General features: G+C 62.6%; 1 protein-coding gene across 1 annotated transcript in view; it reads left to right on the top strand.

Annotated features, from left to right (window-relative positions):
- The window catches only part of FIBCD1 (fibrinogen C domain containing 1), a 33,661-nt gene extending 16,291 nt beyond the window's left edge, over positions 1-17,370 (top strand). Inside the window, exons 6-8 of the mRNA XM_004757102.3 lie at positions 9,036-9,132; positions 12,943-13,122; positions 13,575-17,370. Coding sequence (XP_004757159.1) covers positions 9,036-9,132; positions 12,943-13,122; positions 13,575-13,834 — 537 coding nt within the window. The 3' untranslated portion in view covers positions 13,835-17,370. The remainder of the gene's footprint in view (positions 1-9,035; positions 9,133-12,942; positions 13,123-13,574) is intronic.
- The last annotated feature ends 6,120 nt before the right edge of the window (positions 17,371-23,490 follow it).

The following is a 23,490-nucleotide window of genomic DNA, read 5'->3' as shown; positions in this document are numbered from 1 at the left end:
AACGGAGCCCCCCAGATCTGGCCATGGGTGACAAGGTGGGAACCCCACTGCCCCCGGGCTGCTGGCATTGGGGCCCCCGGGGCACAGCTACCCCTCGGCACAGGCACCCCCAAGATGGGTGCTGGCGCGGGGTGCAGTCTGAGGTTGTTTGAAAGAGATCCCTGTGTCCTCGCCTCTGCTTCCCCAGCCGTTGGGCCAGGGGCTGTGCTGATGGATGGGGCCTGGGCCACAGGCCTGCGACCCTCCCCAAATCTCAGAAGATGGGGAAAGACGGTCAGGTTGACCAAGGCTTCCGGCAAATGCTTGTGGGGCATTTGGCATAGGCCCATGGGTGGCGCGATCACTATTTAGGATGATGGGCCACGCCATGTGCAAGGCCCCGGCCATCCAACGGGACCAGGACGTGCTTGACCCCTTTTGCTGAGCTTTTTGCCAGGAGGTCACTGACCATCGTGCAGGGGACAGTCATGGGGGCCTGAAGCAGGGTATCGGGTCGGCTGGAGCCTAGGCAGCCCCCCCGGGTCTCTGCCCTTGGCACTTGGGGCATGAGGAGAGGTTGGCATGACCCCTCCATTTCTCACCAAGGAGCGTGGTAACGATTTCTGGTGCGCGGATGGCCAGGCAGAGGGCAGAGGGAAGCTTCTCCGGGGGAAGGCGTGGTGGGATATGGAGGTGTGGGCAGCCAGCATCGGTTTTGAGAGGGGTTGGCCTCCTGAGCGGGGGTGGGGGGGTGGGGGCAGAGACAGGGGAGGCCAGAGTGAGGCAGGTGGGCGGTGGGGGGGTGGCGAGTGCATTTGTAGGGCAGAGTCGGCAGCTGAGAATCCCCCAAAGGCCCAGGGACAGACAAACGTGCAGACATGTCTTCAAGCTCCAGAGGAGAGCACTTAAGTGTACTGCGTCCGGTCTGGGGCCCAAAAGCTCTTTTGTTTTCCTAACTCAGAACATCTGAGTTATGGCGTCTGCCTCTGGGAGCCCCTCAGCAGGCAGAGCCGCACCTACGTAGGAGCCAAAGCCCAGAAATCAGAGTTAAGGGTTAGGACAGGCTTAATGAAAGACCCAGGTGCAAGCCCAGGCTTCGCATCTCCCGAAGCCCATCTCCCCGGAAGTGGATGAGGATCTGGGCCAGGAGGCGGGTAATACCCAGGGCCTGGGCTTCAGGGCCCATTACTGGGGAGCCGATGAGGAACAGCGGACCCCCCACCCCCCTGCCCTCCCGCTCAGACACCTGGATCAGGGGCCGTGGAAGGAAGGCTGCTCTTGGCTGAGAAGTGTTTGCGAGGCCGATAGACGTTAATATCCATTTGGGCTTCCGTCAAAAGCAATCTTTGCCCAGATACCTCTGGGCATCTGTCAGGATCACCTCCCTGCCACACGGAATCTCTCAGAAACTCAATTGTTGTTTGGGAAGGAGCCCGCGGCTGCCTCTCCGAACCCTGGTACCATCCATCCTCGTTAGGCCCAGTGTCTGAGCTGCCAGGCCCCGCGTGCCGACGCCGGGTGGCTCTCCCTGGCGGCCAGGGCATCTGGGGCTGGACGCGGCAGCCAGGGCCTGCTTCCCGGTGAGGCCGGACCGGGCAAGGCTGAGCATCTGCAGGTGCTTCATGGCTTAAAGACCACAGGCCCTCGCGCGTGTCTGTGCAGCCGGCCGTCACACGGGGACCCTGAACCCTTCAACCACCGAGCGCCAACCGCAGACTGGGGGAGCCAAGAGCAAAGCTCCTGGCCTGGTGGGGAGCTGGTGGATGAGCTTACCTGTGTGAGGGCTGTAGGGCTGGGGTGGGGGCGGCGGACCCCAGAGGAGAGCCCCTAACCCAGCCTGGGGCAGCACAGGGAAGATTCTGGAGATTCTGGACAGGGAGGTCCTAGCACCGGGGGACGAGGCGAGACCAGGGTTCCAAGCAAAGGGAACAGCCAGGCAGAGGTCTGCGGGGACAGGGTAGCATTGGGTCTGGGCCCGTGTGGGCTCTGTCTGCTGGTGTTCGGAGCTCGAGGGGGCAGGGGCCAGAGGAGGGAGGCGGCCAGGGGCTGGGTCGTGTGCGGCTGCGGGCACGTTCCGAGGGCTGACCGGGCTTCCCCAAGTGGGGAGTGGCCCAGAGACTCGGGGCGAAGGGCGCGGCGGCTGTGGGGGAGTAGTTTGGGGCGTGTGAATTCTGTGGGCCCTGGACTGTGGCTGTGGTGAGCAGGAACTGCCGGGTGGGAAAGAGGCCACGTGTGGTTCCTTGGGTGGGGAGGCCCCCGAGGCCGGTGGGCACACACACAAGGTGGCCTTTTGGCTGATGTGGCCACCGGCCTCGGCTGCATTGCGACCTTCTCTCCACAGGCCCCAAAGCCCACAGCGATCCGGGCCACACGGGGTCGCGCCGATTGTCAAGGTCACTCCTGAACTTGACACGGGCACTCACCCCTGCCCCAGAAAAGGAGGAGGGAGGCAGGAAGGAAGGACCCCGTCCTGCCGACCTGTGACTCGGGGTGAGGGGCCTCCTTTGGAAAGCCTCTGCCCACTGGGGCCCGGCCACCGGGGGCCTTCTCGGTACAGGTGTGACCAAGCGGTTTCCTGTCCAGCTGCTGCCCCTCGTCACACACGTGACCACCGACACTTAGCAAGGACAGTTCACCTCACTGAGCCCCGTTCATGTGGGGGGAGAGTCAGAAGCCTCCGCGGGCTCTTCCCCGGTGAGCAGGGCGCCGGGGAGCCGGCGTCCAGGCTGAGCCTCGGGACTCCCGCGAACAGAGGAACCCGGTTCCCTCCTGCAGGATCCTCACAGGCCCGGTGTTTAAAGGCAAGTCTCGTCAAAACAGAAGCAGATTTCCTCATTCGGAAGGCAATGCGTGGGGTGGAGCTGGCTGTTTCCAGCTCACCTCACCTCCCAGCGGGCCGCGTGAGGCTGGAAGGTCACATCCCCTCTTGGGGCGCCCCCTTCCACATTCAGCCTCCAATGTGGCCCTTGTGGCTTGTGCGGACGCCTTGCAGGGGATGGTGTGGGTTTCACGTGGTCAGAGGAGGGTTCTGCTGGGCTTCTGCAGACGGCCACCCCCCTCCCAACTTCCCTGCCTCTCTGCCCCGAGGCACAGCCTTGCCCCCCGCCGACATCTGCTCACAGCACTTCTGTCACCAGGCCTGATTGCTGGTCCCCTCCCTCGCCTTTGCATAATTACCTCTGGGGTCACGGAAATCAGGTCCAGGTCAGCATCTCGGCGGCAGGAACCCGCCGTGGGATCGATCTGGCTCTGCGCCCCCACTGGGATTCACGGCGCCCGTCGCCTGCTCCCAGCACCGCGAGCTGAGCGGCCCACGCCCCGTTCTGCACGGTGGCCGCACGCTCTGCCAGGCGCGTTACTGTCGCGAGGTCAGCGGCTCAGATATGCTGCTAATTGGCTTCGCTGTGAGAGAAACGGTCCCTCGCCGCCTGGCTCCCCAGGCGGGGAGGAGAATCCCTCCCTCACTTGCAAAACATCAAAGGAGCCACTGCCAGCCTGGCGGTGGGATCAGGCTCTGGGAGAGATGAAAAGCTTCCCGGGGCGGCCCAGCCGGGGAGGCCGGACAGCCGGGCGGTGGGACCCTCGTCCCTATGCGGGCTGAGGCTTCAGCCTGTCCTTGCCGACATCAGCCGGTCACGGTGTCCCCAAGCCGCGGCGCGGCTCGGCACCGGCTCCCCGCTGCCCTGGGGGGTCTTTGGGGCTATATGCCCTCATGCATGAGCAAGACGACAGCCCCACGACAGCCCCACGTCCCCTCGACCGGTGTGCTCGGAGAGAGCTTGCCTCCGCCCAGAGCAGTTTGGATTTTGTAAACTTTTAACGTAAAACAGGGCAGCACGCGCGGGACTCGCCGGGGAGCTCAGCATCTGATAAATGGCAGCTCCGAGCACCGTTTGCCGGGAGCCGGCAGGCACCGACTGCCAAGCCGGGAAGCATGGCGGGGCGCCAAGCCCGGGGGTACCATTTGCAGTCAAAAACAAGGAGGACTGCTTCCTTCTGGGCTTGGCAGCTGGCTCTGAAGGGGAGGGAGGGGACGTTGGTTAGACCTACTGTGTGCGCCCTGTTGCCGCTGCTTCTTCACGGCGCGTTTTCCTGCAGCCCGGCAGGGGTGGCGAGGGGACTGCTGCTGGCTCCTCTTTACAGAGAGGGAAACTGAGGCTTGGAAGGGGGGCTGTGACTCGTCGGAGGTCACACGGCCCGCGAGAGGCAGAGCTGAGATTCGAAATCTGGGGCCTTCTGCACCTGTGCTCCTGCCAGCAAGCCCGGGGAGCACCCTGGGGGCACGGCCCAGAGGTGCCCAGAAAGGATTCGAGGAACCACGGCCGCCTGGGAAAGTGGGCAGAGCCTCCGCAGCGGCCGCCTTTGAAGGACTACATGGCCCGTCCAAGTTCTTTGTTCCTTAGAAACAAGAATCCGCCTTGGCCGCAACGCCCTGCCCCTGCCCGGCCCAGACTCGCCTGCGCAGGAGGTCTGGGGGCTGGTGGACCCCGAAGCTGCACAACCCACAAGATCTGCCTGCAAGGGATTTCGTCAGCAGCTTCATCCGAGTATTGGGAAGGTCCCAGATGCTGCCTCCTGGGGACTCTTGAAGAGGCAGAGACACTCCCTTCCCATCTCATAGGGTTTGGACCCACCCAGCGAGCGTCCATCTCTTGGCCTCTCTGACCACCTGCCAAGGCCCTGCTCAATAAGCAGTTCAGTTGATTGTCTCCTACTCCAGGCAGCCCCCCTGGAGCCCACCCCAGCAGAGGCCCCAACCCCCTCTGAGCTCCCAGCAAATGTACCAACAATTGTCACCATTTTGGACTAATATGCATCCCCTCAGCGCTGGTAACCATGACGGAGTCTTTGTGGGTCGGAGCTCGTATGACCCATTTGATAGTAAGAGAACAGGCATAGGCACAGAAGGAGCAGGCCACGTTAGGAGCTGCCCAGCCCTGTGACTGCTGGCTTCTGTGTCCTCCTCTCCCGAGGCTGTGAGCTTTCTGAGGGCCTGAGTCAACCTGGGAGCCCAGGCTTGGCACACAGGGCCTGGAGCAGCAAGCTTTTCGTTCTGCAGAAGAGAGAAGCCCAGACTTAGGAGGACACGTGGCCTGTTGCTGGAAATCCCCATGAGACTTGGTCTCCCAGGGGCCACCCAAGGGCACTTCCTGGGGCTGGCCCAGCTCAGCTGCGCTGAGGGCCGAGTGGGCTTACAGGCCTGGGGACGCAAGGCACACCCCCTCAGCACTGAGGGTGTCCCCGCTCTGCAGTGGTCACCCCACCTCGAGCACTTGGCCTGCTCATTCGCCAAACGGGAGCACAGAGCCCTCTGGGCTGGGGAGACCACGGAGCCAGGCTGGGGCGTCCAGGATGTGCCTCTGGCTCTTAGCCCCACGGCAGACAAGGAGCCAGTCCAACAGGGCCCATCCGAGGAGGGGGTCCCGGCAGAGACGTGACCCAGAGACGTGGAGCACAAGACGGGCCCCTGGAGCCCGGCGGACAAACGCGGGACCATCGGCCACTCTGCTCCCCCACCCCCCAGCTTGCTACCGCCCAAAATGCTGCCGCTCCTTCCTTTGGAACCGCCCGGCACCATCTGCGGGACCATGTGGGCCCAGCCCTCCCTTGGCAGAGCCCCCAAGCAGTACTTGGAAGACACGCCGGGCGACAGGCACTGGCTTTTGAGAAGCCGCATCAAGAAAACACGCTCTGTCTGTCTTCCTACGTGCCACCTGCTCGAGCGGCCGGCCGGTGGCTGGCATCCTGCCTCGGTCACTTTGCTGCTGAAACCCAAGGGAGACGCCCGGGAGCCGGGCCCGTGAAGATTTGAGCCTCCAAAGGCATTCTTTTGTTTCCCTACCTCTTTCTGCCCACCCCCCTGATTTTTTTTGGCCTAAGTGGGATTCATGTTCTTTTAGGACAGGTGGCCGGGAAGTGGCTCCCTCCGTCCTGTGCTTGCTCCCTCTTCCGCCTTCCTGTCTGGCTGACCCTTGCTCTGTAATTGAAGGCCTTCTGCTTGGTGACATCCGTCCAGCCAGCGTCCCAGAGGTCCAGCTGTGGCCCAGCCTGGGCCTCTGAGTCAGAGAGAGCCGACTCCTGCAAACGTTGGAGAACTGGCAGCCGGTCTGTGGCTTCGAGGGCCCTTGGACACCGTGGGCCACACTGAGCAGGGACTGGCTTGCGGGCGGGCCCGGGGGGCCTTGCCCGAGATCCCGGCCGGGCCGGCTCCCGCTGTCACTCAGCCCAGGAGGCAGGAAGGCCCACGGTGAAGGCCGGCAGCATCCAGAGAGCCGTATCTCAAAGGGCAAGTGTCAGTGCAGGAAGATTTGTCTCCAATACGAACATCTGTGAGTGTGTGTGCCATGATGTCACCTGCCTCTCCTGGGGTCCTGGGCATCAAGTCTAAGTGCCGCTTCTGCAAAGCGTCTTCATGGAGGTATCTGGGCCATTCCCGGGGTGGCTCACGGGTCACGGGTGAACACGCTCACGTGGGCGCACAGTCGTGGTGGCTTCTCAGCGGGTGTAGACTCAAATCATCTCATTGGGAGCGTCTCCCCTCGTGGTTGCTTGAGGCGTACTGTCCCTGGGGCGAGAGAGAGGCGGGGGGGGCGCCCCGGGCAGCCCCCAAATCCTGAGCTCTCACCCGCTGATCACGCACCCAGGCTGAGCCCCAGCCGGGCCCTGGCCTGTTCCTGGCAGGGGAGAGAGGGGCGGACAGAAGTCAGAGGTCGGCTTAAAAGCCCTGGCGGGGGGACAAGGAGGCACCTCCTGGGGCTGGTCAGTGGCAAATGAGAATGACGTTGAGGGGGGACATTGGCTGCTGGTGTCCAGCCTGGCCTTCGGCTGCGGGCGTGAGGGGTGGGTCCGACCCCCCCATGCTCACTGCCCCCCCGACTTCCGGCTGGTGTCCGAGCTTCTGTCTACTCTGAGGATGAGGGGGTGGAGAACAGGGTTGGGGTATGGATTCCGTGAGTAAGAACGTGAGAGGGACTCAGTGAGAGGGACTCGGCCCCGGCATCAGCCATGGCCAACTGTGCACAGCAGCCCACCTTGAGCACTCGGTCCGTCTGTCTCATCTTCCAGGGCTTACACCCTGCCTGTGCCCAAAGCCCAGCAGACCACCCCCCTAACAGCAGTGCCATTTATCCTTCCCTGGGGCCCTGGGAGGACAGGCCTGGCTTGTTAGCGAGTGAGGACCAACGAGGCCAAGAGGGGAGGAGTGATGTCCCCAGGCCACACGGCCACACTTGTGGTCAGGACCCTGCCCCCCTCCAGGCCCACCCTGGACTCCCCTCCAGCAGCCGGCCGTGCCGGTCATATCCACTGTCCCCACGTTGTAGAGCGGTCCTGCTTCCCATCTGGTTGGGGTGGGGGGGTCCCCTGTGTCCCTCTGCCCTAAGGGAGAGGATCTCTGGCGCATCTGAATGGATGATGGAGGCACCGGGTGGGCTCCCAGGCGGCTCAGGGTGGATGTGCGTAAGGCCCGAGTCTGGAAGGAAGAGCAGGGTGTTCCTGGGACCGGGGCTGACAGGGAGGGGTGGAGGGGAGACCCCCGGCCTGGCCTGGGGCTCGGTGCTGTCGTTCTCCTGCAGCCGGCGCGCGCTGAGCACCAGCTGTGTGCCTGGCCCTGAGTGTCTTCTCAGTGGACCGCCAGGGCCCACAGGGGAGGTGCCGCTGTGACCCCCCAAGGACAGAGAGGTGGGCCAGTGGCCGGCGCTCTAAGCCGCAGGGCCCAGGTCCTGTCGCCCCCCCACCCTCCCCGGCCCCCCGCCTCTCTCCCCCTCCGGCAGAAACAGGCTCCTGCCGCCTGCTGCCTTCTCGAGACTTCTCCGGGGAGCGCCTGCACTTCTGCCAGGATTAAGCCTTTCAAAGGGCACGTGCTCAGGGTCCCAATCGGGCCGTCAATACCTCTTCCCAGCACCTCTCAGATCTCTCGGAGCCCGATCGAACTTCCTTCCCCATCTAGTCCCTGCGGAGCACTTGCACCCATCGGGGCCTGGCCAGGTCTGCGACGTGGGACAGGAGGGACGGGAGGCCGGCCACTCCCTGACGTCACAGCAGAGCAAAGGCTGTGACCGAGATCGGGGTCCCCGGGGACCCGTGCTGAGCAGGAGGCCGAGCTCCCGGCGGAGGACGGTTCCGGGCGACTGAAATCAGGCTGCTTCGTCAGGAAAGCGGCAGCTCGCAGCCCGATCTCTACCGCCTGGCTCGTGGGCACAGATGGAGGGGGCGGGTGGGGGCGCCGGTGCTGCCTCGGCACATGAGCGAGGAAAAGGCTTGTTACACAGAACGAGCTGGAACGGGGCAGCCGGGAACAGGACTGTCAGCGGATCCTGTAAACACTCGCGGCAGCTCGGGCCTGGCCCAGCGTGGCACTTATTTCAAAGCAATTTAACCGATGGGATTCCTGACTCCCAACTCGCGGACGTTATTAACATGAGTTACAGACGCAGCGCGGCTGCTCGTTGGTCCGGAGTCAGATCCCTGCGGGCTGTGGACTCCCGTGCCCACCCCCGGAAGCGGCTGGGGCTCCGGTCCCCCAGGCCCCCACTGGTCCCCCCCTCCGCCGGGGCCGCTTCTCTGGGGAGGCTGTGCGCGACTCCACCAGCCTTGTTTCGCGAGATGGAGCTCCGGAGGCCGGGCCTGGGCGCGCGTTGTGTTTTCGGTTCTTCAAAACTCGAGAATGGATTTTTGCCCAGTTTTGTTTCGACCTGGGAAGAGGTATTAGGGCCCTTCCCCACCCTTCTTATTTGGCCTGTAGGGAAAGTGAGGCCGAAGCCGGGGTTGGGACCAGTCCCAGGTCCCACAAGTGAGGCAGCCGAGGTGAGCCTAGAAGCCGTGTTTACTCCAGCCCCGTCCACCGTGATTCCTTCCTGGGGGGACGTTTTGGGGAGGTCTGGGGGCATTTAGTCAGTCCTGCCTGGGGCCATCGTGAGGTCCTTGAGTCCCTGCTCTGCTCCAGGCCCCACGACCGCCCCAAGCAGGCAGGCGGCCGAAAGGAGCGAGTGGAGCAGGGGACACGTGTTGGGGTTGGGGTCCCGGGAGGGCAGACACCAGCTCTCCGTCCTTCGCAGGTGTTCCAGCGCCGGGAGGACGGCTCCGTGAACTTCTTCCGAGGCTGGGAAGCGTACCGGGACGGCTTCGGCAAGCTCACGGGGGAGCACTGGCTAGGTGAGAGCCGGGACACCAGCAGGGCGGGCTGCTGTGTGTCCGGGCACCGCAGCCCGCGGGAACACGCCCTCCCCACCTGGTCTGGGTTTTTTTAGTCTGTCTATAGCATTCACCGTCTTAAAGCACGATTCGGGGGTTTGTAGTACATTCACAGAGTTGGGTGACCCTCGCCCTTACCTAATTCCAGAACATCTTCTCCACCCCAAAAAGAAGCCCTGTGCCCCCATTGGCAGTCACCCCATTGATATTTTTAATACGTTAAAATCGGGGCATCTGGCTGGCTCAGTCGGAGCAGCGTGGGTCTCTTGATCTCGGGGTCCTGAGTTCGAGCCTCAGCTTGGGTGTAGAGAGGATGTAAATAAATACACTTTATGAAATAAAGTAAAACCCACAGCCTTGGACCCACCCCACGTTAATGGGCTCATCCACCCCACAGCACAGGGCCCCACTTTGACGTCCCCACAGCCGGGTATCTGGGAGCGCCCCCCCCGCAGGGCTGAGGCAGGAGGTAGAGGAGGTGGGAACGAAGGTGTGAGGCCTGTGGCTGGTGGGGAGCCCCGTCTGGAGGGCTGGGCTCCCAGGTGGGGGTCAGGAAGGTCCTAGGCCTGTAGGAGTTTCAGGGGAATTTCTGGGGGAAAGACGGGGTCAGTCCCAGGGGTGGGACCAGGTCCGTGACCACTTGCCCCCCTGGCCAGAGGTACCTGGGTGGTGATCTACAGTGTCCATTGGCCTAATGTCCTTCTCCCCGAGGGACCCACGAGGGCAGGACCCTCTCTGTCCTGGCCACCCCCCTGCCCCGCCCGCCAGTGTCCCGTTACCAGGCAGGGACCAGCTACAGAACTTTATTACCCCAAGTCTCTATTTAGCGGGCACCTCCTGTATGCCAAGCCCATTCTGTAGACTTCGACCCTGACACCTCGCACCTACCCTAAGATGGTGGCTGGGCCTGCATTGTCCTCCCCTTTTATGGGGGAGCAAAGCGAGACCCAGAACGAGAGGTGTGTATGTGAGTCTTGGGATGGAGGGAACCTGAGCAGGATTCAGAAGCTTTAAACTACACCCTGAACTGCACGAGTGAGAGCAGGGGCAGGGGAGGGGCTGCGGGAGAGGACCTTCTGGGGGGGAAGACCCCTCCCCTGCCGCCCACCTGGGTGGGTGTGTCAGATGGGGAGAGGGTGGCCCGGTGGGGGCCCTGTTTCCGCATCACCACCCACCTCCTTGGACCAGTGTTGGTGACTCCGCCACTCACCGCATCTTAATTGAAATCTATCAGCGGCCACGGAAGGTGCGGGAGGAAGCATTTAAGCGGGGCCTTGATTAGCTCCCGGCAGACAGGGAGCCCTGAGGAGAATGTCAACTCAAGCCTCAACTCCCCTGGCCGTTCCCTCCCTCTGCCTTTCCATGCTCCCCTCTCACCTTCCCACCTAGTGTTTTGTCTTTTCCTATTGAGTTATGGGAGCTCTTTATATATTAAGGTTATTGATTCTTTGTCAGGTGCCCATGATATGTATTTACTTCTGTCATCTGTCTTTCAGTCTCTCTCTCTCTCTTTTTTTTTTTTTGTTGTAAAATTATTGCTTATTTCCTAGACATTTAAAATTTGATGTAGCCGATGTTTGCCCATCTTTTCCTTCATGTCCTCTGGGTTTTAGGCTCTGCTTTTCCCTCCCAGTTTTACAAAGATGTCTCCTTTTTATTTTTTTAATGTTTTTGAGTGTTTGTGTTAGGTTCAGATCTTTAATCCATCTGGGAGTTTTTCGGGGGGGAGGGGAGAGGTCTGGGGGTCTAAGTATTTTTCCTCTCCATTTTAACCCACCAGCTCCCTGTCCCTCCAGCTCTGATGGGGGTGGGGTCCGATCTCAGCTCAGCATCCAGGAGCCCAGCAAAGCAGGGGGGTTGGAGAGACGCAAGAAGTGAAGAGAGAGGGAGAGCAGGAGGTGGCCTTTGTGGGAAGAAGGGTGAAGACAGCAGAGGACCCTCGGGGCCCCACCCTGCCCCTCCTTCAGGGCACCCTGCCAGGGGCCCCTCCTGGGCACGGGGAGGAGCGCGGCTTTGCCCGGAGGAACGGCGTGCTAATGGTGGGCCTTTGGGCCCCAGCAGCCACTCAGTGGGGGAAAGGAATCTGGAATCTTCAGGTGTTCCTGCTGGGCTGGTGTCCCTCTTGCCCTCTCCTTGGATCGGACTGTTTGTCTTGGACGAGAACTGAGTAAGAGCAAGGAGTCCAGGCAGGTCTGCCTGGGTTGAAATCCCAGCTCTGCCACTCCCCAGCTGTGTGACCCGAGCCTGTCCCTTAACCTCCCTGTGCCCCAGGCTCGGCCGTCAGGCAGCGACAACAGGGCCCCTGCCTCGCTGATCCCAACAGCAGCAGCAAACACCTGGATAATGTGTGCAGTGGGCCAGGCCCTGTTCTAAGAGCTGTACGGGGATTCTTTAATTAAATTGGACTCATTCTAATTCCACTGGATTCATTACGCCGCGTGAAGCGCTCGGAACGGTGGCTGGCATTTGCGAGGGCCGTCCAGCGGGTGGGCAGTTGTCATCACTGTCCCCGGCCTGCCCTTTACAGCATGTGGAGCCCTCGTGGCCCCTCACCTCGGCCCCGGAAGGCCGGGGGCACAGGTGCCCAAGCTGGGGTGCACGCTGGTGCCCCCAGAGGGGGAGCCCAAGGATGAGCAGACAGAGGCAGGGGGATGAGACCCTTCTGCTCTCAAATCCCGGTCCTGGGAAAGTAGGACGGGGCGGGGGTGGGGGATGCTGCCTGGAGAGCCTGGGTGGGGTCTGCCTCGGACAAGGCCACTCACTGCTCAGGGTGGCTCTCCTTAGTGCTGGCCCTGGACCGTGGGCCTGAGGCTTCCCTCTGGCCTGGATGGGGAAGGGGCCGCACGGTCTTCTCGCCCCCTTAGCTTGCACTATTATACCCTGACCCTCCTGCGGGGTGTCTGGAGCTCAGGAGGGAGAGGCTGATGAAATGTCACTAGATGCTGATAACTTGTAATTTTAATTAAACGCCCTCTTAATCAAGAGGTAATCAAACTGGCAGGGAAGCACCTTGAACGTGAGCGTGTGAGGGAGGGAGAGAGGGCGAGGGACGCTGGGGCGCGGGGGCCGGGCCCTGGAGCCAGCAGGAGACTCAGACCCCGCCTTCCGCTGCTCAGCCGCTAAGCCAGCATTTGTTGAGTGCCTACTGTGTACCGAGCCGCACTCCGATGCTGGGAGTTAGTCGTGAGCTTCCACGCTGTGTATGGGGCGGGGGGAGCAGACAAGGAAACAGGCAGTGGGGACACAGAATGAGAAACACGGAGAGGGGGAGCTCCCGGCGGGCAGAGGTCCTCAATCCAGGCAGGAGGCCAGGCAGCCTTCCTGAGCTGAGTCCTGAGCACGAACAAAACCCAACCGGGATGAGTAGGGAAAAGTGTCCTGGGCAGAGGGAACAGCATGTGCAAAGACTCAGAGGCCAGGTTCAGGGCAGTGCATACAAGCACCAGATCCCTTCCGGCTGGAGCCCAGAGTGGGAGTGAGGGTAAGAGGTGCTGTCACCCTCAACCCAGATTTTCCACGTTCCTTCGGACTCCTGCCGTCTTTCTACTAACCTTCCACTCAAACATTTGGAAATGACTTAAAGCAGAGAAATGGTGAGTCCTCAGTTTCTTGCCAAACACAGGCCGGCCGGAGGAGAGACACAGCCCGGGGCTGACGGCGCAAACCTTCCTGTCGCCAGCCGCGTGAACTGGGCTCTTGGGTCTCCTCAGTTCCCTCTGTGGGGGTCCCCTTGTAAGCCCCCCGACTTCAGCCATTTCCCCCCCACTCTAGGGCTCAGGAGGATCCACGCCCTGACCACGCAGGCCACGTACGAGCTCCACGTGGACCTGGAGGACTTCGACAACGGCACAGCCTATGCCCGCTATGGGAGCTTTGCAGTGGGCTTGTTCTCCGTGGACCCCGAGGAAGACGGGTACCCGCTCACCGTGGCCGACTACTCGGGCACGGCAGGTAGGATCCCAGGCCACAGGGGTCTGGCACTTCTGGCTTCCTCCTTCAAGTCCCGCCTGGCCCTCACCCCAACAGCATGAAACGGCAGGACCCGAGTCGTTCACCCATTCTGCAGATGAGCAAAGTGAGCCCCGAGCCGGGAATCAGGATGCCTGGGGCTTGGGTTCTGCTGGACCTGTCAAGTGGGGTGGCCGCACCCCTCTGGGCTGGGTTTCTCTTCTCAAGGGGAGGCATGGCCAGGACAGGGAGTGTGTGAAAGGGGGGGAGGGGGAACAGAGACCGCCAGGACCCAGGGATAGACCATGGACCCTCAAGGTGGCCCCATGCGGACCCGCGAGCCACACAGACACCATGGGTGTGTCGGGACAGACGTGCGTGCACATGCCCGGGTGAGGGTCTGCATGTCTGGGAGTCCCCGGGACACACGCCTGCACGTGTGCGCCTCCACGCAGGGGACTCCCTCCTGAAACACGGCGGCATGAGGTTCACCACCAAGGACCGTGACAGCGACCACTCGGAGAACAACTGCGCCGCCTTCTACCGCGGCGCCTGGTGGTACCGCAACTGCCACACGTCCAACCTCAACGGGCAGTACCTGCGCGGCGCACACGCCTCCTACGCCGACGGCATCGAGTGGTCCTCCTGGACGGGCTGGCAGTACTCGCTCAAGTTCTCGGAGATGAAGATCCGGCCGGTCCGTGAGGACCGCTAGATGGGCGTGGCGCCCGCCCTCCACCCGCGCCACCCCTGCCCACTCGCCCCTCATCCCCCGCCCAACCCTACCCTGCGCCACTCCCAACCCCTCACCCCTCCCCATCCCCGGCCCGACCCTACCCTACCTCTCCTCTGACCTGCTGTCACATTGGAGGGGCTGCACCTTACCTCTGCCCTGTCCCCGCCCCCCAGCTGACCTCTGCTGACCTGGGGCAGGGCCCACTTAACAGCCCCAAATCTTGCCTGCCCAGACTTTGGCTCCTGGGGTAAGAGTCTTGATTTCCCTCGGCCAGCAGTCCTCCGGGCACTCCGGCCGGCCCCTCTACTTGGCTGGTCCAAACCCCTGGTGCTTGGGGGGCACAGAGAAGGGGCAGGTGGCACCCCTGCAGCCCTTTTAGTGGACAGAGGGACTGTTTGGATCTTTCTGAGTCAGGTCCGAGGCCGGCCTTCTCTGCCCTCCTGGCCCTCCAGGCTTCCCTCCTTCAGTTCCATGATGCCTGGGGTTCCCACCTCTCCCCAAGGCCCGTGGGGAGTGGTGGCGGTGAGGGCTGCCCGGGGTGTGGGGCTGGCAGCCGTAGCCCACCATTCCAGGCCAGGCTGGGGCACAGCTGTCTGTGGGGACTCCTAGCCCGAGGGGGCCAGGGCCAGTTCCCCGGGGCTCCCCCCAGCCTTCTACCCGCAGGCCTGGGAGGTCCTCAGTCCCTTGGGCTGCTGTGTCCAGCCTCCTGCCCTCCTGGGCAGCCGGAGCCCCACCCCGCCCTGTCCTCTTGCCTGTGGGACGCTGGGGCAGGTCCTGCTCCCTCCCGGCCTGGCCCGTCAGGACCTCTCTATTTCCTGGGCTGCCGTGGGGCTTGAATCACCCCCCACACACACACACTCCCCAATTCCCAGGGACTCCAGGGTCTTAGGGTTTCCTGGCATCAGGCCTGCAAGGTGGAGGCTGGACCAGGAGGGGTCTGGGAGCGCTTTCCCGGTCCCCCCCGAGACTGCTGTCTCAGTGGGGAGGCCGCCCCCTACTGGGACTCTGGGTGCTGCCATCTCAGGTCGGGGGAAGGGAGGGACTCACTGGGCAAACAGGGGGACTGAGGCACCGCCAGACACTGGACACACGCTTCCATCGAATCTTCCCAATGTCCTGTCATCCCCCGCAACATTGCACCTACCCAACTGCGGGTCCTGAGGTCAGCAGCCAAAAAGAGCAGCCCTAACCCCCCTCCTGGGTAGTGCCGGGCCCCTGATGCCCTCGCCATCAGAACCAAGCACGGGGCTGTTCTTCCAAGCTCCCACCTGGGGGGATTTGATGGGCCGCTTCGAGGTTCTGGGATGGGGTGGGCCGCACCAGGGACCCCCTCAGGCAGGAGGGCGGGCTGTTTCCTTGTAGGACGCCTGGAGTCAGGTGAACACGGGCAAATAGAGAAGCGTGGGGCTCCTTTCTCCCCCTCCCACCAGAGTTTGTGCTGCAGGAATCACGAGTCAGAGTCAGCCAGGGGCAGCAGGAGGGGTCGGAGTGTGGCTGACCCGCTGTGCCAGCCGGCCCGTCCCCTGGAGCTCCGCCTGGTCATGGCATTCAGCCAAGATTCGCTGGACATCTGCTGTGGGCCAAGGCCTGCCCAGGTGCCGGACGGCACCGAGTCCCTGCCCTGTAGGCGCCGTACTTGAAACAGACGCGGCCAAGAGACAGGCGGCGCAGCCCAGTGTGACCCGTGCTGGGGGAGGAGCCCAGCTGCAGGGGTGGCCGGGGCAGTGTGGGGGGCTCCATATGACATGAAGGGAAGGGCCCCTGCGATCCCCCTTCTCCGTCCTCTAGAAGGGGAGCCAGCCCACCCAAGCTGCTGAGGGCCCCCAGCCATAGTGCAGAGGCCGGGTGGGACCCCAACTCCTCATCCCAGGGAACCCCCTTCTCCCCCATCAGCCCCAGGCTAGAGCCCGCTTCCGCTGCCAGCCTCACGGTGCCAGCCACTGTTTGGAAAGTGTCAGGCGTTTTCTGATCTGTCATCAAACAAACTCCTGGTGAGCGTGATGTAAATGGATTCACAGATGTGCGTGTGCGCCAGGAAGCTCGGGGTGCTCCTGCCAGGGCTTGGCTGCACAACAGACGTGCCGGGGCTTGGGCCGGGCGGGAGGGAGGCCGAGGGTGGCTTCCAGGAGCATCGGCCGACATGCAGACACCTGTTCCTTCCTACCCGAAAGCCCCAGCCCCACGCCCAGCCCAGCAGTGGCACCGTCATGGGACCTGGGCCAGATCCAGTGCTGGCTGCTTGGGCATAGAGCCCTCTGGTGGGGACAGCCAAGGCCGGCACACCCCACTTCCTAAAGGGCACAGATAGCCCCGCGCACATGTTCCCTCGGGGCTTGGTGAGCAAGGCAGGCTCTGGGCTCCAGGAGCCCCCGCTGTGATGTCCCCGGGAATGGCTGCCTCGTGAGCAGCAGCGACCACAGGAAGAGGGGCTGTGAGGACAGCAAGTAGCATAAGGCAGCTCCACCAAGGCCTGACGGACGACGAATGTGTGCGAGGGGCCCGAGCTGATGGCTTGGCAGTGGGGGCCTGTGGCCCCACTATCCCATGTGAACTGACTGAAGTCCCTGTCCCTTTCTTTTGTCCTCTGATGAGGAGAGCGAGCCAAGCAGAAGAGGGGGTCTTTACACAGGACCCCGGGGCAGTGCATGTGGCCCCACGAAGCTTCTGAAGGTTCCTTTCCGCCAGCACAGGCAGGTCCTGCGGAACCGGCCAGTGACCGCACTCGCTCTGCGGCCCCCACACTTCGGACACGAAGCTCGCTGGGTCTGGAGGACGGATGGCTCCTGGGCCTCCACCCTGATGGCCTCAGCACCAGCCACCAGGAGACCAGGACGGCGCTAAGAGCAGCTCCCAGACTGCATCCCCCCCACCCGCCCCGCAGCCACATGTGAAATTGTTTTCATAAATATTTGTCTTGGGGCAGAAGTCATGTCGCAGGCCTGTCTCTTCCTTGTCCCCCTGCGCCCACCGTTGGCCACCCTCGTTCACACCGGCCTCTGACCGGCCTGGCTGGGCCCTGAGCCCTGTCACCCAGGAGTCGGAGGATACTTCAACAGGGGCTGCCAGGCGACACCGGGAGGGCAGGGAGGCTGTGTCTGCAGGCATGGGGGTGCCGGGGGGCCTGAGCTAGGCCTGTGGTCAGTCACGCATCTCTGTCCTGTGCAGGTGGCGAGACATGCTCGACCTCAGCCAAAGGACATGAGGCTTTGGTCCCAGGGGCCGTGCCTCCTCAGGGCCGGTGTCTCCACCTGCTTGCAGGGAGAGAGCTGTTCCCAAGCCCCCAGGGGCCAAGCGGCTGACGGGACCATGGCTGGGGCTGCCCGTGGTGGGACCGTGTGGAGACAGAGCCAGTGGGGACCGGCCTCTGGCTGTGTAGACGGGCAGGCCTGACAGTCCACACAAAGCTGGCTGGGGGGGCGGGGGCTCAGAGTGGCTGTGGGGCCAGCATGGTTCGGGACAGAAGCTGGTCTGGGCGGTGTCCTGTGTGTTCCTGTCCCTAATAAAATCTCGTGGTGACTCGGCTGGGGCCTCCGCCTCTGACCTCTCTCGGTGCCCCACATCCAGCGCAGGCGGGCTCCGCGACGGCCTCCCGCACCATTTCCCAGGACTGCCTTGCCGCTCCCGTCTTGATTTCTATCGCAGAAACAGTGTTTCCCGGAGAACTCCGTGCCCTGCCGAGGCTGAGGTAGATCCTTCGCAGCAGCATCGGCACAGCCGGTCAGCGGCTGGGGAGGTGAGGCCTGGCCCTGCCCCTAGCTGCACCCAGTGGGGACATCCTCCTGGGGCTGGGCCTCAGGGGAGGACCCTGTGCATCCGCCCTCCTCAACCAGGATCTCTCCTGGGGCTGGAGTCCTGAGGAGCTGAGACTTTATTAAAAACAGCCCCTGGGGTGCCTGTGTGGCTCAGTGGGTTAAAGCCTCTGCCTTTGGCTCAGGTCATGATCCCGGGGTCCTGGGATCGAGCCCCGCATCGAGCTCTCTGCTCGGCAGGGAGCCTGCTTCCCCCTCTCTCTGCCTGCCTCTCTGCCTACTTGTGATCTCTGTCAAATAAATAAATTAAAAAACAAACAAAAAACAACAGCCCCCAATGGCTGTTCATTCACAAAACCACTGAGAAGCTTGACAAAACCACCCCCGGGTTTATTTCACCAAAGCCCCCATCAGAGGGCCAGTGGGGGGACCATGGGGTATGGCTGTGCCAGAGTCCCCCTCAGGCCCACCAAGGAGGCCGCTGGAGGGTGTCTGCGCTCCCAGCCATGCGGTAGACAGAGGGCTCTGTCCCAGCGGCTGGAAGTTTCCAGACTGTTCACAGAGCACGACGCCCTGCCCCAGTGTTCCTGGCTGACAGGCATGAGGTCCTGCCAGCTCCCTGTCAGGTCCGTGGGTCGTCACTGCAGTGATCGTGGCCACCACGGGCCACACCTGCTCCAGGGGTCCAGCCAGGCCCCTCAGACACCAAACCTGCCGGGGGACCCTCAGGGGGAAGCTGCTCTGCCTCAGCTCATGGGACCTGTTGGAAAGATTCCGTGAACTCAGCCCCACAGGTTTTCACAGCTGACGAGGGTGGTTGTGTTTCAGCCATAAACAGCACGTCCTACGGCATGGGAAGAGGCTGCCTGAGGCTTTGGGGGTGGTGGGGGGGGGTTCAGCTGGCAGCTCCGGGAGTCTGGCAGGGAACAACAGACCCTGGGCCCACGCATATGAAGAGGGCACTGCCTGGGCTCTCTGGAACACCGGGAGCAGCCAGCACTGGTGGAGTGAGTACTGCACCGGACCCAGCTTTTACCCAGTAGCTCGCAGCACCCGCTGTGATGTGGGCACCCCTGCCATCCCCAGGCCTGTGGAGAAACGGAGGCTCTGAGAGTGACTGGCCCCAAGACCGCTGGTGTGTAACCAGAGATGGTGCCCAGTTCTGGGTCCTCACGTGTGGTTAAAAGGTCGTAGGAGAGGAGCGGGGGGTCCAAGAGCCCCGTGAGGGGCGTGGGCTTTCCACAGCCGCGCTGTGTCACCCCAACAGGTCCCCACTCTTGCAAAGTCACAGCCCCACACAGAGAAGCAAGGGCGGTGGGGGCTGCTAGTCTGGTTGGACATCCTGGGACTCCGCCCTGACGTTTAGGGCAGTTTCCCAGGGAATCTCTCTCTGGTGTCGGAAAGCAGGACCTTGCGGCAACCCCCACCCCATTTACTCTGCCCCTGAGAAAAGCCTCTGCTGTGGGAAGCGGAGCCCTCTCACCGGCATGGCCTGAGCCGTCCATGACCTTCCCATAGCCCAGAGCCCGCCCAGCCACTGCTCTGGGGGCCCAGACTTGTCCCCTCTCCCACTTCTCGTTCCCTAGAGGGAGCCCAGGAAGTACACTTAAAAACGATCTTTCGGGGGTGCCTGGGTGACTCAGTCAGTTGAGCGTCCGTCTCTTGGTTTCGGCTCAGGTCATGATCCAGGGTCCTGGGATCGAGCCCCCGAGCTGGGTGTGGTGTCCACTTGAGATTCTCTCTCTGTCCCCCACCCCTTACGCACCTGCTCTAAATAAATAAATAACTCTTAAAACAAACAAACCAACCAACAATCTTTTGGGCCAGCTGTTCTGGGGACACCTGGCAAGGCCCAGGAGTTGGGAAGTTTGGCACCAAATCCAACATCAGACTTGACTCCAGGCACTGCTGCCTGAGGACAGGATGGCTCGGGGCTGAGGAATCTGTGGGCTATTCGCCCCCAACCTTACCCCCACGCCCAGCCCAGGCTCCAACACTCGGGACTTTCTGTGGCCTCCAGTTCTGAACGGGCCCTGGGGCAGTGGTAGTTCTCACAGCAGAACCTCGGAGTTCGGTGTGTCAAACCCCCAAGTGGAGCTTCTCTCCCGGGGGGGTCTGGGGTGGCCCTCAGGGCTCGACCCCACGCCTGCCCTTCCCACTCGCCACAGCTGTCCCCAAGAAATTTCACAGAGCACAGCTCAGGAACCAGAACCTCTCATTTGACACCCAAGGGGACTGAGGCACATCCCATCACCCAGAGTCACCCCAGACCTGCACTGGCTGGGAGATAAAGTGACCCCGCGCCCCCCGTCTCACACACACACACACACACACACACCAGCCCCTCAGAGGCACCCCCGCCCTGGGGATGGAGGCGGCTCTGCACCTACTCTGGTCGGCACAGGGGTGCCCCTTCCCCCCACACCTGCCTGGGGAGAGGGGACAGGTCCAAAGCTGAGCCATGCTCCTGCTGCAGATGGGCCTGGAGAGGGTTCAGGATGGGGGCTGGGCCTGCTCCTGCACAGCCAAGGGCTCTGACCCGCTGGGCCCCAGTCCTGCCCCTCCCCCTGCAGGGGGATAGCCTCTCGCCCTTCTCGGGTCTACAGGGGAGAAGTAGTGCCCATGAGACCATCTCCATTCGCGTGTGATGGTGGGGTGACTCTCCGCACCCCCAGCACTGCACAGGCTGAGGTGATAGTCCACTGGGCGAGGGCCCCCCGGGACTAGGGGAACCCTCTGTGCTTCGTCCCCAGCCTCACCTGGCACCTGCACCCCTCACTGCCCTGCTCGCTCTCAGGAGAGGGGAAATCGAGGCCAAGCGAGTAGTAGAGTCTGGGGACCTGGCTGGGCTGGTCTCCCCACGGGTGCCCGTCCCAGGCACAGGCAGTGGGGTGGGGGGACAGGACGGGGAGAGGCTCCTGGGGCTGCAGGCTGCCGGACCAGCCAGGGCGCTGGTACCCAGACAGATGCGTCCCCCTGCGATGGGCGCCTGCCTCCTACCTCCGCCGGGGCTGGGAGCGTACTCCGCAGGGCACTCGCCCCTACCGGGCACCTAGCCCTGGCTCAGCCATGCAGATCCTCGTACCGGGAGCAGACCCCGGGGTCGCTCCATGAGGCAGGCAGAGTAACCATGGGGTGAGCACCTGAGATCACTGCGGGCAGGCCGTGCAGGTGGCACCGCGTGACGCTCCCCACTGCGGCGTAAGTTGTCCTGGGGAGAAATGCCCGGGGCGTGATGGATGCTGGCGGCCTCCATCGTGGCTCCAGCTGTGGGAAGAGCCGGAGCCATGACCATGACCGTCCTCCCCCAACCTTTGCCAAATCCCACTCTGGGTGGACAGCTTCCTCTCCACCGCCCGTCCCCACGGCACAAAGCCCTTGCAACATTAGTTCCGAAAGCGAGGCGCGGTCACCCACCCAGCGGAGGGTCAGCGAGTTTTGGAAACATTTTGCAGGTGTGTCCTTCCTTCCTTTCCCAAATGGGTGTCAGGCACCCGGGCAGGCACGGGGGTTGCGGTGGGAAAGCCCAGCCTTCCCTCCGAAGGAACACATCGACTGTGGTCCAGGGGGCGTGGGCTTGAGAGGGATCGGCCGGGCCAGGGGCTCCGAACCCCTCCCATGTCCATGAGGGGGGCAGCAGGGTGAAGCCGCCGTCCTGCTGCCCCCCTCAGTCCCCGGCCAGGCTCCAGAGCTGGCGAAACACGGCGCCTGACACAACTTCCCGCAGAGCGGAGTGAGGGAGTGAGAGGCAGCTGCCGGCTTCCCAGGTGTCTGACTTCCCGAGCCCACGGGAACGGCTGTGCTGGCGGGGCAGGGCTGGGTGAGCCGTGGACACGGCCCCCACTTCTCCAAAGAGTGAGGCTGACTCGAGAAAGGCAGCGCTGCTAGGACTGGGGGGGTCGTGCCATGCACAACTCTTCCAAAGGACTTAAGGGTCTGTGCCCGCGATTTAATGACGCTACCCGCTCTCCTCCAAGTGAGGCGGCCTCTGGGTAAAGGGCAGCCCCCTCTGCTCCACTCATCAGACCACATCCTGTCTGTGTTGGGTCTTTTATCAACACAGTCCGCACCGCCCCGTCCTTCACCACCGGCGTCCCCAATGGAATCCCAGGGTCAGGAATGTGCAGCAATCAGAGGGCAGCGGCAATCCACCCAGGGCCCTATATAAAGCCGGGAGAAGCCAGGAACCACACCACCCAGCCAAGACACCTCCCAGAGGACCCTGCCCAGCAGCCTTCCCGGGGAGCAGGTGCGCAGCACGGTGAGTCCAGCCGCTCCATCCCCAGCAGGAACCCTCAAGGGTTCCGCCCTGGTCTTCCCTTGTGTGCCTCTCCTGCCATGTCCTGAATGCTGGGGCCTGACGCGCCAACTTATGCTGGGGTCCAATTTTTGGTGGTGAGGGTCCCAAGCTTCCCCCATGTTCTTGAAGGGTCCATGAACCCCCAAAAGGGGACAGGAGCCACTTCCTCTACGCGTCAGTACACCTTTTCTCAAGCCCCAGAGGCCATCCGCAGGTGGAGTCGCCCACCAGGTGGAAAGCGCCCCGTTTCCCCCGGGCCCTGATGGAGAGTCTTCCCCGCCTTGGGCCAGACGTGGCTCCAGCCCCGGGGGATGAGGTGATGGAAGTTAGGAGGCTGGATTTACGTAGGGAGGAGGGCGGCTTTTATGATTTTTTTAAAGCCTTCTGGCTGGGTTCACTTTGAAATGTCTTCAAGGGAGCCATTTCTGGAAAGAGCTCTGGGGATCCCAGGCTTCTTCTCCAGAACCAGCTCTTTCTTTCAGGCTCAGAGCTGCTCCTCAGAACAGCCGGCTCCGACTCACCATGGTCATTACCAAAAAGGCTTCCTTTCAGAGGGAATGAGCAGTTTTTGTCAAAGCCGGGGCATTTGGGGAAGCTCTATTTCTGTTCCGAATCCCCCCGGACCGCCATCTGTGGGGTAGCGGAGCGATTCTGAGTCACTTAGACCCGGGCATATACCCCAGCTGTCTCTTGTAACGCTCGCTGTGAGACGCTGGGCAAGTGCCCTGTTCGCGGACGGCCTCCCCCGCAGAAGAGGGGAAGACCGCCCTGCACCAGGGCTGTGAGGACAGTGCGGGAGGGGGCCAGGAAGCTCTGCCCACGGGCCTGGCACACCAAGATGCTGTCTGGCCGTTAGAATCCCAAATCTCAGGCCTCCATTGCCCGCTGTGTGGCCCAGGCACCACCTCTTAGCCTTCCTGACAGTCTTCGTGCCTGAAGACCTGGGATGAACAGGGCCTAAAAACGAAGCTTCTTGTAAAGAGGACTCGCAGCCGCACACACAGACGGAGCTCGTAGGGAACCTCGGCAGCCCCGCCACGTCCACATGCTCGTTCCCCGGTGGGTGTCTGAGTTAGGCCTGGACGCAACTCCTTTCCATGTTAGAGGGACACGAGCTGAGTGTCCCGGCAGCACAGTTTAGCCAGACCCATTTATGATCAAGTTGGAAACCAAGACTGAGGCTATGAATTTTCTGCCCTGTGGCTCTGAAACGATATGGCCCAAGAGTCAACAGTTAAAATAAAAGAGAACGAGCTCCAATCTGCATGGCATGGCTCTCGGGGGCTGCCGGCGCATGGTGCGCGGCCGTCCGCTGTCCCAGCAGCGGGGGTATTTGAATGCTAAGCTGCCAAGGCCCTCAGATGCAGGGACTGCAGGAGAGGAGAATCAGCCTAATTGGTGCAATCACTCCTGAGCCTGCTAATAAAGGCCTGACCCCCAGCATAGTGACACTTCCTCAAGCTGCTTGCTCTGCGGAGCCACCAGCCTTTGATGGCTGTCCAGGCCCCGGGAAACACTGTTGACAAGTTGTCACGTAAGGCCCACGTGTGCAGCCGGTAACTTCCTCTCTTCTTCCTCCGGCCCAG

Source organism: Mustela putorius, unplaced genomic scaffold (genome assembly GCF_011764305.1).
Source record: "Mustela putorius furo isolate JIRA1106 unplaced genomic scaffold, ASM1176430v1.1 tig00000596_pilon_pilon_pilon, whole genome shotgun sequence".
Taxonomy (NCBI): domain Eukaryota; kingdom Metazoa; phylum Chordata; class Mammalia; order Carnivora; family Mustelidae; genus Mustela; species Mustela putorius.
Note: the sequence above shows the minus strand (reverse complement) of the source record. Positions and strands in the feature narration are given on the sequence as shown.